The sequence below is a fragment of the Penicillium verhagenii genome, assembly GCF_028828195.1.
Source record: "Penicillium verhagenii strain IBT 33310 chromosome Unknown utg000003l_segment0_segment0, whole genome shotgun sequence".
In the NCBI taxonomy this organism is placed as follows: domain Eukaryota; kingdom Fungi; phylum Ascomycota; class Eurotiomycetes; order Eurotiales; family Aspergillaceae; genus Penicillium; species Penicillium verhagenii.
In genome coordinates, this window is record NW_026643167.1 from 2,145,175 (window position 1) to 2,163,290 (window position 18,116).

At 47.3% G+C, this 18,116-nt stretch overlaps 5 protein-coding genes across 5 annotated transcripts; 2 read left to right on the top strand and 3 right to left on the bottom strand.

Annotated features, from left to right (window-relative positions):
* Nucleotides 1-652: 652 nt before the first annotated feature.
* On the bottom strand, nt 653-2,192 carry N7466_002193 (mitochondrial 37S ribosomal protein mS47; the record flags this gene model as incomplete). Its single annotated transcript, XM_057161591.1, has 3 exons — nt 653-1,855; nt 1,925-2,086; nt 2,142-2,192. The coding sequence occupies 3 exons, from the start codon at nt 2,190-2,192 to the stop codon at nt 653-655; spliced, it is 1,416 nt and encodes a 471-aa protein (XP_057024876.1).
* Nucleotides 2,193-2,750: 558 nt separating this feature from the next.
* Nucleotides 2,751-3,705, bottom strand: N7466_002194 (mitochondrial 54S ribosomal protein uL4m; the record flags this gene model as incomplete). The annotated part of the gene is made up of 2 exons (XM_057161592.1): nt 2,751-3,527; nt 3,622-3,705. 2 exons carry the CDS (start codon nt 3,703-3,705, stop codon nt 2,751-2,753), a joined length of 861 nt encoding a protein of 286 aa, XP_057024877.1.
* A 202-nt stretch (nt 3,706-3,907) lies between these two features.
* Nucleotides 3,908-5,240, top strand: N7466_002195 (mitochondrial 54S ribosomal protein mL38; the record flags this gene model as incomplete). The annotated part of the gene is made up of 2 exons (XM_057161593.1): nt 3,908-4,436; nt 4,516-5,240. The coding sequence occupies 2 exons, from the start codon at nt 3,908-3,910 to the stop codon at nt 5,238-5,240; spliced, it is 1,254 nt and encodes a 417-aa protein (XP_057024878.1).
* Nucleotides 5,241-5,427: 187 nt separating this feature from the next.
* N7466_002196 (Peptidase S26A signal peptidase I) lies at nt 5,428-7,642 on the bottom strand (the record flags this gene model as incomplete). Its single annotated transcript, XM_057161594.1, has 4 exons — nt 5,428-5,598; nt 5,703-6,106; nt 6,916-7,371; nt 7,435-7,642. 4 exons carry the CDS (start codon nt 7,640-7,642, stop codon nt 5,428-5,430), a joined length of 1,239 nt encoding a protein of 412 aa, XP_057024879.1.
* Nucleotides 7,643-16,693: 9,051 nt separating this feature from the next.
* On the top strand, nt 16,694-17,785 carry N7466_002197 (uncharacterized protein; the record flags this gene model as incomplete). Its single annotated transcript, XM_057161595.1, has 1 exon — nt 16,694-17,785. One exon carries the CDS (start codon nt 16,694-16,696, stop codon nt 17,783-17,785), a length of 1,092 nt encoding a protein of 363 aa, XP_057024880.1.
* Nucleotides 17,786-18,116: the final 331 nt, after the last annotated feature.

The window sequence follows — 18,116 nt, forward strand, 5'->3', positions numbered from 1 at the left end:
GTCGTTCTTATAGCCTCGCGCTCAATGTTGAAGATTTCAGGCAGCAGCTCAACCGGGTGACGGGTGGTACGGGTGGGCTGACCTTAGAAAAGCTTGTTTTTACTCGCCAGTTGACCGTAATACTCTGGTCCTTCACACCCGTCTAGACACGAGCATGAAAATCCTTGGTATTGTATAAATTATAGGAGCTCATTCATCTTCATTGATAAATTTTGACATATTCAGGCTTTTATGGTTTGTTGATTGCCAGTGGTATATGGTACCTACTAGATAACATCTGTGCCGCCCACTCAATTGGAGACTCTCAATTGATCACATAACTTATCATATCTTTAAATCTTCAAATCTTGTCCACGTGCACTCATTTATGTGTCAGGGAACTAGCAACTTTGCCCGAGGTGAAAATACTCAAGAGCGCCTGTATCTATTACCTAGTAGTGCAGTAAATAATAGGCAAGAGGGTGAAAGGGTATCTAAGACTTTCAATGTTTACTTGGTGCTCTTAAGATGATGCAAATGTTCCAATATCCAAAACCGGGATAAACTCCCGATGTCTTATAAATACAAATGAACAGGCTAGCCACCTGTCACTGGGGCGATTAAGAAAGAGGGAGAAAAAATACACGCTGTCGACAATCTATACCGGGGTAGTTTATACCCAGGTCAAGCCACCATTTTCACCTTCCTTGGTGCGCTTAGAGAGCACATTGTATACCTTCTCAGCCACACCCTCCTTCTGACCCCATCGCTCAACCATGTGCTTGACCGTCTCTTTCTTGGACATACGGTTGTTCCGCACAGTCTCTTCAATGGCAGCTTCGCTGGGAAGAGCAAAGCGCTCATGTGGGTAGTTCTGGTAGGTCTTGTTGTTCAGCAACTCCAGGGTAGTCTCGCCTTCGGGCACCTTGAAGAAGTTATCGACATCTTCCTGCGAGACCTCCCCCAAAGTAGCCGGTTGCCACTCAGCCTGACGGGCGGGCTTAGACATTAAGCGGGCCTTCACACCTTCAACGAAATCTGGGTGACGCATGAAGTTGGCTGCGATCTGGTGCTCACGCTTGAAGGTCTCCGCGATGTCCCACTTCTTACCAACGCGCATCTGGCGCAATGTCACCTTGAGAGAGGTTGGGGAGCGTGATGAAAGCGTCTCCAAGGTCTCCTTTGCCCACTTCTCGTTGGTCTCCTTCTCCTTCTCCAAGGCCAAGAAAATCTCCTCAATCGTGTCAAATCCGAAGCAACGGTCGATGGAGCGACGGTTGTGACCAGCAAGAATTCTGGACTCATCCAAAGGAATGCCAACCGAGAATTCAGCCATAGTCTTGTTGACGGCGTCTAAGCGCTCAGGAAGAGCAACATTATCGGGGAAGACCAGCTCCGAAAGACGCTGGGTGACACTGCCCAAAACACTAGAGTGAAGATAGTGAGTGGCGATACCAGCATTGAGAGCCTGCACACCGTTCAGGCGCGCGGAAGTCATAGCCAAGTAGGTACCTGTCTCGCCATCCAATCGCGGCAGGAAGAACGAGCCACCCACATCAGGGAAGAAGCCAATGGTGGTCTCGGGCATAGCGAAGACGGTTCTCTCGGTCGCAATTCGGAAAGGAGCGTGCATGCTGAGACCAACACCGCCGCCCATGGTGATGCCGTCCATGAAAGAAATCACAGGCTTCGAGTATGTAGCGATCAAGTGGTCGAGGCGATATTCAAGTCCGAAGAAATCCGTGGATGCTTGTTGTCCCTCGAGTCCCTTCTCGTTCTGTAGTGCCAATGCTGCGACATCACCTCCTGCGCAAAGAGCTTTGGAGCCAGCGCCGGAGATGAGAACAATGTTTGCCAAGTGAGACTTTTCCCATTCCTATCGTTGACCAATCTTTTAGTACCCTCTTATCCCGTCTGTTATGCGCCATGGTTCATAGACACTAACCTGCAACCGAGGGAGAATCTTCCGGGCCATGGAGCCATTGAGGGAGTTGAGCTTCTTGGGTCGGTTGAGCTCAACGCTGCGAAGGCCGTAAATCGAGTTGAACAAAACGTCATCGGCTTCGTCTCCGGGGAGTTCTTTGGTGGCGTTTGCTGATGTCGACATCTAAGTTCAATTAGCCCCCTGTTCAAAGCTCGATATCTCGGATAGACCATCATACCGAAGAGGTAGCCTGGAAGGCAGGGTTGATCACTTTGGCGCGTAGAGGCATTGTTGGCGATGGGAACCGCGAGATCCAGCTCGGCGGCGAAGGTAGCCGGGAGAATGAGTGTCGAAGTAACATAGGGACTGGACACGAAGTGTAGATCAAACCAAAGAGGGGTAAAGGAAAGTTATTAAGAGGACAGTCGGCTGTTTCTCCGCTTCCGTCGACCTCGGGAGTTTTTTTGGAATGGATTTTCTTCCGAGGACAAGCGCTCGGCGGTGGAGGATACCTCGCCAACCAGGGGCAATAAGTACTATACAATCCACAACTTTGCCAATTACACTTGGAATTGCATGTTCAAATGTTAGTATTGACTATGTATTTATTTATTTTCTGTAACATTTCAGAATCACGTTCAAGGTTGAGTTATTTAGGTGTCATATTTTTGATATTTTTTTTATGTTGTTGGGGGTTTCGATAATTGCTGCATCACCTAAATTCCTTGATGGTATAATAATAATCCAGGCTGAGCATTCGCTCAGGTGGGAGGTAGATTGATATTCTATTTGTACAGATGGCCGGAATACAAGAAACAAAGAAGAAACAATTCAAGGCTCAAAACACTCAAACGTAGGTTGCCTTCGCCGGGCGGCTCAACAAATCCCGTGAGTGCTCCTTCAGGATCTTGTTCAATGCGGTCTTCTCAATAATCAAACGAGAAGTCTCCAGCAGATTCTTGACATCCACATCACTGCGGTCCATAATAGTCGCAAAGCGGTGCAGCTTCGACACCTTGTCAAACAACTCTTCGTTCACCTTCTCTGTGATAAATGTCGATCGGCCTTTCTTGGTACTCCAGCCGTTTTGCAGGAGAATGTTTTGCAGCAAGTGTGGTGTCGAATCCCGGGGGAGAGAAATAGTGTTGTCAATGACGATCAATTCTCCGCGCGAGAACCGGTAGCTAAGAGCTGTGCGCCAGGCTTGATCGTAAACTTTGGCGGGCAAATCGGTCGAAAAATCGCGGGGATGAGGACCGTGGGCAACACCACCACCCCTTCGGATTGGTGACTGCTTGTCACCCACACGAGCACGTCCCGAACCCTTCTGTGTAATGAGTTTCCTGTGGCTACCGGCCACGTCGTCCCTCCATTTGGTGCTGGCGGTACCCTGTCGGGTCATGTCACCCTCGTATACAATTGCGCGGTGAAGAATGTCTTTGCGCATTGGCATCTGAAGTTGTTTTTGGGAGTATTCCACCAAGCTAGCGGGCTCCATAGAAGGGAAGTTGTAGGTCATGACTGAGACAGGGAGGTCCCAGGGAGCGGGCGAGGAGCGGGTGAGGTCGGAAGCGGAGGCATTGACTTGGGCTTCTGTGGCCATGGATCGAGAAAGGCATCGTCGCTGTTTTCAAGAGCAATGTCAGTAACTGTATCCACTTGGCTGGTCGTGGCTAGTCTGTGAAAGCGGACTGGAATTAGGTGGGCGATTCGCGTACTGTGACATTCTCGGATCCGGACAAAAGACCACCTGAACTGCGTGACAGCAGTCTCAGGGACCTAAGGACTTCGCAACCGGGCATTTTGACAGCCGATGTAGCGAATCAATGGAGTGGTTTGGTGATGTGCTGTCTCTGGATGGGAAGAGCAAAAGTTGATTCCGGGGAGGCGGTGGCCGCCAGCAGAAGTCTTGGCCTGCAAAGCAGAAAATGTTCCCCCGAAGACAATAACACCATTCTCTATTTCCAACGTCAACCCCACACCCTTCAAAAAAAGCCTTTCACAATGGCTCATTGTGAACGGGCATCGAAGCCGCTGCTTCAATGCCTTCGCAATTCCTACACTAGAAGCCTCCCGGGCGTCCAGATCCAGACCCGCGGCTTCCAGTCGACCGCCGGCGTTGCGAACGCCCAACCTGAACAGAGCCAGCCATTCCACAAGAACCCCGATCCATCCCTTGTCTCAAGCCCTCGATTGGAACGACGATTGATGCGACAGGGTACTGCCCCCATTGGATCCCGTCGTCGCCGTGCTGCGTTGCAAGGTGCCGGTAGCCTCCCTTTCGAGCAACTGCCATACCAATGTTTCCAAGAGGCACGGAAAGTGCTTCTCGCAGACCGGGCCGAGAAGTTAGAAGAGATTGAATCTATGCGGCAAAAGATTGCGCGAGTGGAGGCACAGCCGGTCGAACAGGCCGGAGGGGACATTTCGCGAAAGTCTCGCGTGACCGCTATGCAACTGCATCTGGAGAAGCTCAAGATTTTGGCCGACATCAACGATCCATTGGTCAAGCGCAAGTTTGAGGACGGTCAAGGTATGTTCAATCAACAGACTCGAGAAAAGAAAAGGAGCTAGAAGACACTGGCACTAATGTTCTCTTTGGTTTGATATAGGTGACATGAGCAAACCCATTTACCGCTACCTAGCTGACCGCAAATGGCGAGAATACCGTCGGAAGATCTTGGTGCAGCGTATCACACAAATGAACGTCGTTCCGGATGTTCTACCTCAATGTGATCCCACCGTGGAAGCCAAGCTGTACTTTGGAAAGCGACAGGTCGGGCCTGGTGACTTTGTCCTAGCAAAGGATAGTGTCACAGCGCCCAAGTTGGATATTCAGCTGTTTGAGCGTGGTGAGAAGCTTGTCACTATCGCTGTTATTGATCCCGATGTTCCCAATGTCGAAGCAGACAGCTTCGATTTCAAGATGCACTACCTCGCTGTCAATGTCCCCATCTCGGCCGTTGCCACCAAGGTCGATCTCTCTGAGCTTTCCACAGACTCCCAGGTTGTTCTTCCCTGGCTTGCACCCGTTGCTCAGAAGGGTAGTCCTTACCACCGACTCTCTGTGTTCATCATGGAGCAGAAGGACTCCCAGCCGCTCGACTTTGCCGCCGTCAAGGCCAAGGAGACTGAGCGTGAGCACATGCTTCTGCGTACTCTCCAGGCCCGATACCACCTGAAGGCCATTGGCGCCCACTTGTTCCGTAGCCAGTGGGATGAGACCACATTGGAAGTCATGAAGCAGATTGGCTTCAGCGACGCTGACTTTGAGCTGCGCCGGAAGAAGGTTGAGCCTCTTCCTTACAAGCGGAGAAACCCGTCTTCCTTCCGGTAGATGCGTCTCCATTCTATACCACCTGTTCCAATATCGTCTTGAGTTATAAATTTTGTATTGTACAATCGAATATGTATGAATATGCACAGCAGATAAATCCCTTGTCTTTCCGCAATTCCCAGTTTAACTCCGTGTAGATGCTCGTCAGCCTATAGCTTCCCCAATTTTTATACATTTACGGAAAGGCCTAGTCGTCCAATTCCGCAGGTTGCATAGGGTTGCGCACCCATTCCATCTTCGGCCAAACTCGCGCGACGATCTTTCCATTGATCAATCCTAGAGGTATGGGTCCGTATTTTCTCGAATCTCTCGACCAGGGAAGGTTGTCGCCGACTACGAATGCATGACCCTCGGGGACCTGAGCCAAAACACAAGTTAGCAGATACTCCGGTCTAACAAAAGGAAGCACGTTATGAGAGCAGATGAGAAATTGCATTCCCCTGTCCACAAGATAAAACGCACCTGAATCATATCCGGTTGTTCTCCAGCTCCAGTGCTAAAGGGCAGATCCCGGCAGACAAAATCCCCGGGCATCCCAATAACCCGCTTGGCAGCATGTACACCCAGGAAACTGGGATGGTTGAAGCGCACAACATCGCCGACCTCGATTCCTTTCCCGTTACGGTGCATTCGTGAGATGAGCAGCCAGTCGCCGCGTGTATTGAAGGTCGGGTACATGGAGGGCCCTTCGCTTAGTTGTAAGGTCACGATGTTCTCCCAGACGAGGGCGCATGCGCAGAACAGCCCGGTGCCATTGAGGGCGAAGCGGGCGACCCGACCCGGGGTGAGTTTAAGTGATGATCGGATAAGACGTTCCATGGGCACTATGTGAGCGCGCTTTGGGCTATGGAGTGGTTTGCAAGGTGCTGTTTTATCAATTATCGGTGATCGCGGAGGAGTTGGTTGCCCAAGTTTCCAGGCAGAAACCACGGCCTACGTTAGTTATTTATCAGTTGATGCCTCGGGAATCGGGCGTCAATTCAATGGTCATGTGATCCGTGAGAGCTTTAAAAGTTGATTTTTTCCTCCACCACTTTTCCATGACTACTAGTCTATTGCAGTTGCCAACGCGACATGATTTCAATGCACGACATGAAAAATACTTTACAGTATATTTTCTTCTCTGAGTCTACCAGCTGTTGACTGGTCTGTTCGCCAGCCCATTAATGTGTGGCGCTTGATGGACAGAGCCTTTCTCAGCAATCAAGACTTTGAGCACCGTTTGAACATTCCCCCTGCCCGTTTACATAGAATCGCTCCTACATAAGCTAGAGCTTGCCGTCGCCGCAAAATGCATCTGGACGAAGCAAGTGTAGAATATGGAGCAAGACGAACACAACCAGCCGATGCTGTTGCATTGGTTGTCCCCCACCTGGTCTTAACTCGACCCCATTTCATTATGGGACTGGGTCTTTGAGTCTGGTACAGCGGGGAAACATTTCATATTCATTTAGAAATATCTTACAATGCCACAACTTTCCTTTGCACAACTCATCCTCTATGGCTTCCTTCTCCAACATGGTAATCTTTCCTTCGGCAGCCCATAGGCGAAACAAAGGTCCTACTTCTTCCCGTCGAATTCATTCCACATTGCATCAGAATCTATGCGTCGCAATCAAATCAGTCCGTTATCCCGCCAATGCAACAATCAACATCTAGAAAACACGCAACGCACCTGGATGCTTCTCAACTTCCGCAATACCCTCCCGCTTCTTCGCCTTCGCCTTGTGGTCGACCCCAAACCTCTCATCGCGCTCCCGAAGCAATTCGTCCAGCCCACCCGGACATGACTGCTTAACGCTCTCATGCGATGTGAAACTTCCCATCAATTGTGGCGGCCCCATGGGCACTACATCTCCACGATCAACTTGCCAGAAATGATACGTCTTTCCATAAATCGGCGCTACATCCTCCATCTCGGACGTCTCTGCGGCCTCCCAGACTGCGGTCGGCATAACTGCCGGCGCTGGCATGATGAGCATGCCGCTCTTGACTTCAAACTCGTGGGTGTGCCATAGCTTGCGCTCTTCGGTTGGCAGAGTTTTGAAGATGCGTGGTGAGACCATGTACTCGACGCCGATTAAGCGGGCGTTGCAATCAGGTGAGGCGTAGATTAAGCACTGGCGAACATCTAGGCGTTTTAATTAACCTGCCTGTTCCTTTCTTGGATTGCGGCAGCAGATATTCTACATACCTTCAGTTAAATGCGTGCAATAATGGTTCGCCTCAACGCATCGGCTTGGGTCGTTGGCATAAACATGGAAAGCGTTCAGGTGTGCGCAGATCTGTTTGACTGGTGTGAAGTCCTGGACTATGGCCGCTCCTGTCTCGAGCACTTGGCTTTTTGTTGTACGGGTCTCCCCTGGGACAGAGCTTGGCTCTGTGTCGTGGCAAGTTGACATTGCCGAGCGTTATAGATGAAGTTGAGCTTGTGGTCAACTGGTATTTGATAAACCCGTCCCCTTCCTATCAATTGATTGATTGATACCTATGTACCCAGGTGCCTACTATGTCATTCAAATGTTAGCGATCTGCAACTTTCTACCTAGATGTATTGCTACCTACTACCAGTTGACCAGTTATGTATGCTTGGAGGGCTTTTCAGTCCGAACTTCTGGAACATTGAAGTGTAATTATTCAATTTCTCGATGCCCATTATAACTCATATTGATCTACCTACTACTATGCATAGTATGTGGACGTAATCCTGATTCAATGACGTCATGGTGACTGGACAGTCATTGGTAACTATGGTTGTCGGTGAATTTCGAATCCTGAACAATTTTCTGCCAGCTGGCCAATGAAGCTTTTACCTGGAAGAAAATGGAGAGATTAATGTTATGTATCTAAGAATTCTTTAAAACCTTCAAATATTGTGTAAATATGGAATCAATTTTTGCAGGGTTATCGGGACTTTCCAAAGACTCCCAGGTGGGGCACATATATATATGCATATGTACTTCAATGTTAGCTATGTATCAATATTGATGTATGCACATGTGTACATTGATATATCCATCCATCGTGCTATCCATCCATCCATGGATGTAGATTTCATCAATTGACTGGACCGTTGAATTGATTGATGGATCTATCCAGATGTCAATAGATGCAGGCCAGGTAAAATCTTAAAACCTCTAGCTAGGGTCCGGATTTAATGTTGGAAATATCTAGCACTTGAGTATCTACTACTAGTACCTTGGGGAAAACCCTTGGAAATTAGTAGAATGCTCACATGCATGGAGCATCGTTGACTTACCAAGGTAGCTATATAACATGTGAAGAGATAAATAAGATAAGCAATCGGTGCTAGAAACGGAATAAATCCAGACCTAGAAGCTCAGTGGAAAGGGCTCACATGTCAACCTTCCGAAACCTGAATTCAACCTTGGAAGCTTTGCTCAGGTGTAAGAACATCGATTAATACATGTATGGGCAGATGCCTATATCTACTCTAAACATCCATGTATGTGTGATATGTAAAGATCCAAATCAAGTATACTGTGCAACCTCACCTCATAGGCAACAAGCAATAAATTGTAGCCCCTTACGTTGAAAATGTCAAAACTCTGCCAGTCCATGATGAGATGTGAACTTGATTGAAATCTTCTGCATCCAGATGTCCGCGCAGACATGTATACTATTCAAATGTGAACGGAGTAACAACGCATGTGCATGATTATTCGAGCTTACACTGACACACATACCTCTTCTTGGCAAACAGCCTTGTCGTCATCGGTCGCTAGCTCACATTCTTGTACCCGTTAGATAAGATGCATGCATACTACTATGTCTGCCTGGCCTTGTCTTTTTCTTTCGCGCACTTGCTATGTACTAAGCCCACTTGGTCGGAAGTTGTCTAGACCATGCACAGATATACATAGCACTCTCCAGCACCGCCCTGTACTCCGTACATGTGCATGTAGTTGATTATGTCCTGTCGTCATCGATCGGACGTGGCTATTTTGGCCAACGTCCGGAGTAAACATCCAGACAAATCCCAACAAAAAAAAACAAACCTCGATGCGTATACGAGGATAAGGCCCGCGGTCGTTTCCCGATCACAACCATCAATCCTTCCAAGTTGTGCAGTCCAACTCTATAGGTGGGATTACGATTTCGTATTACCATTGATTTCCCGCGCGGAGATAACCCAAAGCGGCTTTTTAATGCTCCGTACGATACGGAGCACTAATAAGTACCGAGTAGGTACAGGTCTTTCTCTCTCTCTCCCTCTCTCTCCAAATGTTAATTAAGGTGGAGAGGAGGGGTTAAAAAGGCACATGACCCGTTAGATCGGCCGATACTACCAGCTGCATGAGAAAAATTAAATGAAAATGGAAAAATACAGACTATTTACCCGATGCGCCCGATCTCGCAGACTAATCCACACTATGGATGCACTAGGTTGGTTTTCCTTGAGTTGCCAAAAGTATCTCAGAAAGGGGGGCAAGATTCAAGGTCAAGGTCAAGGGAAGGGAAACCTTGGGCAAAAGGCGGGGACGGGAAACAGACAAAAAATATGTAAAAAAAAAAGTCAATAGTAAGGGTATTTTAGGGTAGTTTAGGTAGCCAGAAAACCAAAAAAAAAGCCAAGACTCCACTTGAGTGCTTCGTGATCTACAAAGATTTGCCGGGCAACCTTGGAAAGGCCAAAAGTTTGACTATTTCCCTTGGGTCTGGGATTTAGTTTCCAAAGGGTGTATGGTTTTGGAGTATCCGCAAGTCCAGTATATGTACTAGTAGGTTTTGGGTTGCGAACTCCATACACAGAGTTGATTTGCGCGGAAGAAAAAAGTATGGATCATCAAGTATGCACGAGGGGCTTCTCACTTTCAAAACAATTGCACTATCGACGGAGACAAGCGGTACGGGAACTCCATTGATTGTTGAAATGGGAAAGGATGGGCAAAGTGGAGCCTCGTCCAAGGGTTGAAAAGGGTTGAAAAAGGACTAGCACTTGACAGGGGGGTTTCCTTTTGGCTCCCATCATTTGCTGCAGAGTTGAAGATCGCCTGTTTCTGCGCTGTGATTGATCAGACTTTGACGGAGTATACTTAGTGCGTTACGGATCTTGGCCCCCATTCATGTTTGTCGACAAGATTAGATTGTTAAAGGTCCGTACTAGCGAATGGTTATTGTGGTTCGTATAGCCCAATTTGTGGCCACGGGGCGTACGTACTGCACTGTGGGCACGGCAATATTGAAAACCCTTGTCTCCGTACTCCGTCTTGAAAGTAAAGAAAAACCAAGAGGGGCAAAAGTATCGATCCCACTGATCCTCGAAAATTAGGTCTTGTGAGGGGATTTTTTTTTTTTTCAATAGTCGGTCAATGACCAGTGGTATTGGGCACACAGGACCCGACAATCGAGCTTTTTGTAGATCTGGATACCAGCTAAGGAGTAGATGGGATAGAATAATGCGTGACAGCTTGGAGTGTCCGAAAACGGAGGACCAAGTACTCCATGGATTGGGCATTCTTTCAATGTTGCGCTTTTTTGCTTTTTTTTTGCTTTTTTCCACATTTTTTTTTTTTTTTTTTTGCTGTTCATCCCTTCATGTACGCAGAGTACCAAGTACTGTTGGAGGCTTGTAGCCAAGATGCCAACCCTCGAGTCCAAGGAAGGTGGATAGATCTCCGAGAATCCTGCCCCTCATTCCGCGGTACTATAAAGTCAAAATCTGTCCATCACAGTAGACATAATTCGGCATCTATCAGGTGCAGGTGTGCCATCTCACTGCAGCTCGGATGCGCTGTAGATACCCTTGCGCTCAGCTGTACGGAGTACCGATCGTCCCTTTGGGAAGGGGGGGATGGTGGGGAAAGCAAAAGGCATGTCTGAGTGTCACAATGGATGATACTGTATACTATGTAGTCGTTAGTTATGCCAATGTTATAGTAGGCAGAATTGAGAACAGGATCGACCCCTGCATGGGGCCGATGGAACCCCATTGAGCCGTGCCAGACTCATCTCTCAAACAAGCGCAACGCAATGTGACATTTGTTGGCAGCTGACTCAACTGACTCAGTTTAGCATGGGCCAAAGCGACTACGGAGTGGGCGGCTCATGTAGGAGAATAGAACCAAGGAAAAAGTAAGTGGATCCCCACTGGAATGAAAGAAAGGGCTGGCGCGAGGATATCAGAATTAGTGAGTTTGTTCAGAAGCTGGCCGTTGGCTGTTGCACATAGATTGGGTGGGGGGAGACTCGAGTACGGAGTAAGCAAGCAAGCAACAAGAAGCCAAGAGGCGCGTTTAATTGGTCCAACCCCTGGGCTTGACCGCTTCTGGGCTCGACGGTTCTCTTAGCTCTTCTTAACTGGCGCTCCGCCACTAGGCAACGCAAGTGTGTGACGGTCAGCTTTCCGATCCACTTATGAGTCGGCCAGATCATCTTGCCCCACCAGCACCTGGACCTTGTGTGGCGTCGCGCCTCAGGCGTCAGGACCCGAGTGCATTGAAGATGGTCGCCTGCATGAAGGTCCGGACTGTGCCCGACGCAGGCGCACGGGTAAAACCGAGTTGAGAACTTAATCATGGGGCACTTATGTTTTTTCTTCTTCTTTTTTTTTTTTTTTTTTTGCTTTTGGCGTTTTGTCTTTTCAAGGTTCACTCGTAACCGATGGAGTTTGGTGAGGCTGCATATCCCTTATCGTGCACCTGCAGCTTAGCCTACGTGTCTTAAACGAAGACCCGACGCTGCGTGACAGGCTAATCTGTAGTCTTAGTACAGCGTCAAACTAAAAAAAAAGGAAAGGCACGGGATGTACTTTGTACACCAAGGGCGCAGTATACCTAGCGATGTTTCTGAAAGAGCACAGCCTACTTATTGATGTTGCAGCCTATCGGGGAACGGCAGAACCATGGGTTTCAGCCCATTCTTTAGTCAAGTGTATACATAGGAGTCAATATACTCCATATTACTAGTACATAGTACACTCCCTACGTGCATCCGTGCGAAAGCTGAAGAGCCAGCTGTACAATTCGTACACCGTTAAAGCCATCGGAGGATAATTGGATCCCAAGCTTTTGTCAAAGATCGTCGCAATTAACCCCTGTAGAAGGAGGGGCGCCAATCCCAGTAATATTTGAACTAGGGAAAAACCGACCGAGGCCCCTCTCTAAACTAAATTAATCATCATCATTACTCGACCTTGATATCATTGTGCGCACGGCTCCTATGGGGGCGGTGGTCATCCGCGCGATGCTACACCGTAACAAGTTGGTGATATGCCACTAAGGCAAGCCAATTGATTTTAGCCCGTAGCTTTGCACTCATGGGGCTAGAGCAGTTCAAGGCTACAATGCCGGGAAAACCCACCATTATCTCATCCAGGTTGTCGGGGCGTCCCCAAAACAGCACCCTAGGTTGAAATAGGTAGTCAAAAGGAGTAGCTTGTACTCCGTAATGGGATTCGGGTAATCATGAAGCCCGACTGAAACGTCTGGAAGGCCAAGGAAGGCTGATTTAGCCCCGCTCAACCTAACTTTCTCGCTCTCTTTCCCTCCACGGGTCGCTTTGGGGATGGGTCAAAGTGGAATTTGGTGGTCCAGGAACGCTAGCACGCGTCGGAGGTTTTGGCGAGTGGGGAGGAGAAAGAATGCAAAGAGGCTCGCGAACAAAAGAAGATCAGCCCCGGATCTGGTGTGGTCGGGTCTCGGAGACTGACCGTCTATGCTCATTGGGTATTAAAGATTGGAGGATGTGGAGACTGGCGGTTTTCTTTTTCTTTTTCTGTTCAATCCTTTTTTTTTTTTCTGAATTCATTTGTTAGCTTATTTTTATTTTTATTTTTAATTTATTTTCTTTTTGCCTTGTGCCTTGGAATGCAGGGCTGATTACTTGCTTTTTTTCTTCTTAGTATATGTAGATGCCCTGGTAACTACTAGTATACCTCGGCTCTAGACTACAATTATGTCATGTCACAATATGCTCTTCCTAGGATCGATTTCGTATCACACTGCATGAGTCAAAGAGTTTTGAAGAGAGAAGAGGGGGGGAGCGATGATCCCAATAATGGGCGAAAGAGCCGGAATGACCTAGCATCGGAAGCGACTCCGTACAACTACGACTCTGCAAAAATAAGTGGCCTACGTATTGTGTAGGACTTACATTAGCTGTGCCTATCTTAGGTAAATAAAGGATCCATTTACCATTGGAAGAAAAACGAGGAAACCGCTGTGCCGCACCTGCGGTGTGCTCACATACTCCAGAGATCGGCAATTTATGAGATTGTGTCAGCGTTGGGGAACTCCACTTTAGCAGCAAAGAGAAAAACAAAGTCTCTGAGTGGCCCCCTGAGCTTCTGGAAATTGATGGTCTCCATTAAATTTTCAACTTTTTTTTTTTCTCTTTTTTTCAATTTTTTTTTGCCTAGTGGCCCCTGCAGTGCAGGAAGTGGGTCCATGCAACTGCGTTCCGAGCGGTATCCGTACACGGCCTTGGATCGCTATGTGTAATGATGTGGATGAGTGGATGAGTGGATGGGTGTTTTGCATTTGGTGACCCCTGGAGAAGGGGCCTCGAATCCTTGCTCAATGAGGTATCCTACGGCAGATGACATGGTACATCTGCGAGGAGAGAGTCAAAATAAGCAAATACCAATAAAAAAAAAAGAAAAGATGCCCAAGCAAGAAAGATGTGAGTCAACTATGTATGAGATCATTATTAACTTAAACTTTGGAAGCTATAGAACGTGTATGTACAGTAGATTGAGAATGTGAGTGTCAAATGGTTGATCAAATCCAAATCATATCAGATAGTCTATTACCGATAGACTGGAACAAAGAGAAGAAATAAAAATAAAAATAAAAATAAAAACAGATTCGGTTCGAAAGGCATTGAAAGGGAAAAAAGGTCAAAGCGAGAGAAAAAAAAAAGAAAAAAGAAAAACGTCAAGGCCGTTCTTCCCGGAGGCCCGTACAAGGAACTTCGGCTTTGGCAGCGCTAAGCACGATCAGATCCGCCCGGCCACGTTGTGAATGGCTCTACCGTTTCCTGATCGGTGACACAGAATGGGGTTCTTGGCCCCATAGTGGTTATTGGAAATTCAATATCAATTTTTTTTTCCCAATTTTTTTCTCTCTTGAGTGGGTCTCTACACAATATCTATTGAACCCATCCCGTTCTACAGTGTTTGTTTTACTGTATGAGTTTATGTTGTATGCCCTGGAAACTGCCTCCGATCCCTTGTAGCATTGTCCCCCTAAAAGGGACGTGCAGGGAACTGGTCACATTTGAATCCTTGTTTGCTTGTTCAAGCCCAAGCCTCCAACTTGATTTAATATAGATTTACAGTAACTAGCTTAATTTTTTGGATTATTCAAACGGAAAAAGGTACTTTGGCACTTAAGTTAGGTTGTACATTGGGTTAGGGGCGTTTGAGTATACACAGCATGGCTTTCTTGGAAACATGGAACTCGCCCTAAAAAGGAAAGCCAAATATCCCACCGAAATTTAACTAAAATCAATAGAAAATGAATAAAAAAAAACTTCAAAGCTCCACGTTCCAACGCTTACGCTTGCCGAGCTTCCCGCCCCTCCAGAGTATGGGTTCAACACGAACGACTTGTGGCGGTACACACGGACTGACCAGTCTTTCAATGAAACAAGGTCCACCAAATTGAATACGTACAACCGGGTCATGCATGTTGGCAGTTCTGTAGCACCAACTTGAACCTTGGAACTCTTTTTTTTTCTTTTCCTTTATGGAGTAATTTCAAGACCTATACGTCTTACTAGTAGAAATTACCATAGTCTCGGGTACAAAACAGAGACCTCAGGTGATATTGGAGAATAACTTTTGGAATCATTCAAACTGCTGCAAGCCAATGGAGTATGAATCCGGTTGGTGGGGAATTTGATTGGTTCATTCAAGAGCCGAATGTGGCTTATTCATTTTTCTGGGTTTCTGGGATCGGAACAAAAGACGATCGCTTGGTGGCAAAGATGCATCTCCTGCATCATGTACTCCGGAAGAGGGTGCATGCAGCGGAGAAAAGAAACATCACCGGGTATGCACGGTACAAAGAAGGAGTGACTCTGCTTTACATGTTTCTCCTGTAGGCTTTCAAGTTCTTACAATCCCCAACCCCGATCTAGAACTCCGTGGGAAAGGCCTCCGTGACAAAGCATCATGGAGTCATCAGTTCATATTTTTCTCTTTCCTTTTTTTCTCCTAGAATTAGAGCAAAAAAGAAAAAGAAAACTCCACTTGGCAAGCCACCTCGATTACAGGAACACGAAGGATGTGCAAGTCGATCTTAAACGACCACATTGGTAACCCTTGCGTAACGGAGGACTTTCTTTGGTTGTGACGCTATGGGGCCCAAACATTCACATTTTTGCATTCTCATTACAGCTTACTCCGTGTACAGGGCTGATCAATAGTGGATAGAGAGAGATGGGGGAGATCAGTAATAAAATAAAATGGGTTCATTCAAGGGAGCAAAAAGGAAGTATTCAATGTCGATCAGATCGGATCGCAGCATTCCTAAACAGGCCTTTAGGATATACGGAGTTGACTTGAAGTGTATTGAATTTCTTTTTTTTTTGGTATACAGACTTGAACATACTAAAGAGTATAAGGAGGAGGAAGCGGGGGGCATAATGAAATGAAAAGAGAGAATCAGCGATAAAAAAAAAAAAAAAACAAATGAAAAAAAACCCGAAAAAAAAGTGGAAAAAATCCCAAGCAAAATAAATAATAATTTACAAGTATTTGGCAAGTAATGGAGTAATTTGGGAGTAATTTAATAGTAATTTAGTGCCAAACCATGAAGGAAAAGCCCGAGGGGTCCACGTCCATTTGGTGCAAAGTGGAGACTTTTTTATCCTTTTTCCACCAAAAACTCTCGCTTTTCCCCATGTTAACCTCATGTTCCACGCACCAATCTCCACTCTGTACTCCGGAATATTCTGCCCTTGGCCGAAACAGGTGTGATTCCTGATTCTGGATTATGGATTCGACCCGTTCCATGCGGCCCTGTGGTTCTGGAACTAGGCTCATTTCGTTAGTGTCAACGTCGTGTCATCCTAGCATGTGTGGTGGGATCGTGGACCTGGGGCGGGTGGTAGATCGCCAGGCTCCCTGGATTCCCTTATAATATCGCTTGCTGTCCCTCCCTAGATCTTCACTCTCCTCATAACTCATAAAATAAACCGTCGTTCCGGTCTGGGAAACTTCGGTTTCTCAACCCTCTCATACAACTCACTACATTCCCTTCCACATCCCCAACTACTTACGTCACTCTCCACCTGGGACTTTCCACCGGATTATTCCCCCCCCCCCAAAAAAAACAAGTACATCACCAAGAAAGAGAGAAAGGGAAATATTCTCTCCACTTTCTTACCAACCCACTTCTTTTATGGCCGATTACTGTTATCAACCACAAGCCTCTTCGACTAGCTCCCCATGGCTCCCGGAACAAGATTATAGCCAGCCCACCAACATGCAAATGCAGGACTGGGCCCGTGCTTTCCCTCGGCCCCGATACTCTCGTGTCATGAAGCCGAGGAGCGCTGGAAATAGCCCATCGTCAATCACCAGGAGGAGGACCACCGTTGCCCAGAGTGGCATGCAGGGAGTTCCTAACCAGTATCAATCCTCCCTGGAAGCTGCTCTTCTTGCCTCTGCGTCTCGGAATCCTCGCCCTATCAGTTGGCACCCGTCGTCAGCCAGGACCAGAGGTCTCTCCAATTCGACATACGTTCCTGACTACACTCAAGATAGTTATGTCGATATGAACACAATTCCCAGTCAGCCTCTCGATGTGAATGCACTCTCTGTCTATGGTAGTGAGAGCATGCTTTCATATCCCATGGACACAACACTCTCGCCAGATAGCTACATCCCCTTCTACCTCGACACCCACGACGCCATGCCTCTTCAACACACCATCCCTAACTCGCAGGTCGAGTCAATGGCATGGGATACTGCCTCCAACCACATCGATATGTCCACCATGTCGCAAACAACTTCTGATGGATGGTCACTTGACATGTTGTCAATGGCCAACATCCCCCCAGCGGAAACTACCTGCCCCAGCTACGCGAGTGTGCCATCCCCTGGAGAGCTTAGTGGCCCATCAACTCCCGACTTCCTCCCCATCCAGCAATTCGATTCGCCCGCCTCTGTTCAAGAAAAGAAGCAAGGCAAGCCTGAGGAGGAGCTGGTTGGCATGGGACTGTACAGTCAACCGGATGGCTCAATGAGCCAGTCGCAGCAGGGTATCTTGGGCAAGGGACTGAAGCTTGAGGAAACTTTTTCGCCATCTGACGACGAAAAAGATGATGGATCTGAGGATGAGGATGACGATGTGAACGAACTAGAGCCTGTGCCTCAACAAATCATCCCGCAACAACCGGCGCCCATGCCTCAGCAAAACGTGTCAATGCCCAGACAGTATGCTCAGCCAGCCTTGAACCTTCTTCACAAGTCTTTCTTCTTCGACCACGATGATATGGATCAGCAAACAATGCCTTCTGCGCCCTTTGCTAGCCTGAATCAATCTTGCATGAGTTACGGATACGGTTGGATTTGATTCACCCAAGAATTTTTGTTTTCTTTTATTGTTTTTATTACTTGTTACATCAGCGGCATACATAGCATGGAGTTAGTACCTTTTGGACCTTTTTTTTGGGATGGCTGGAGTCACGATACATGGATACCCTGGGCATAGCACTTGAGTAGTTTAGCTTTTCTCAAATGTGGCTCAACACCGCCACTTTGCTAGGATTCTGACGACAGATTTGTCTAAGAACCAAATGAAAACAAATGAAAAATAATAATTATGGACACCACACATCAATTTCCACTAGTAGTTCAAAAAAATTAAAGTTGAAGCATCATTCATCGTCGTATACTTGTTGAGC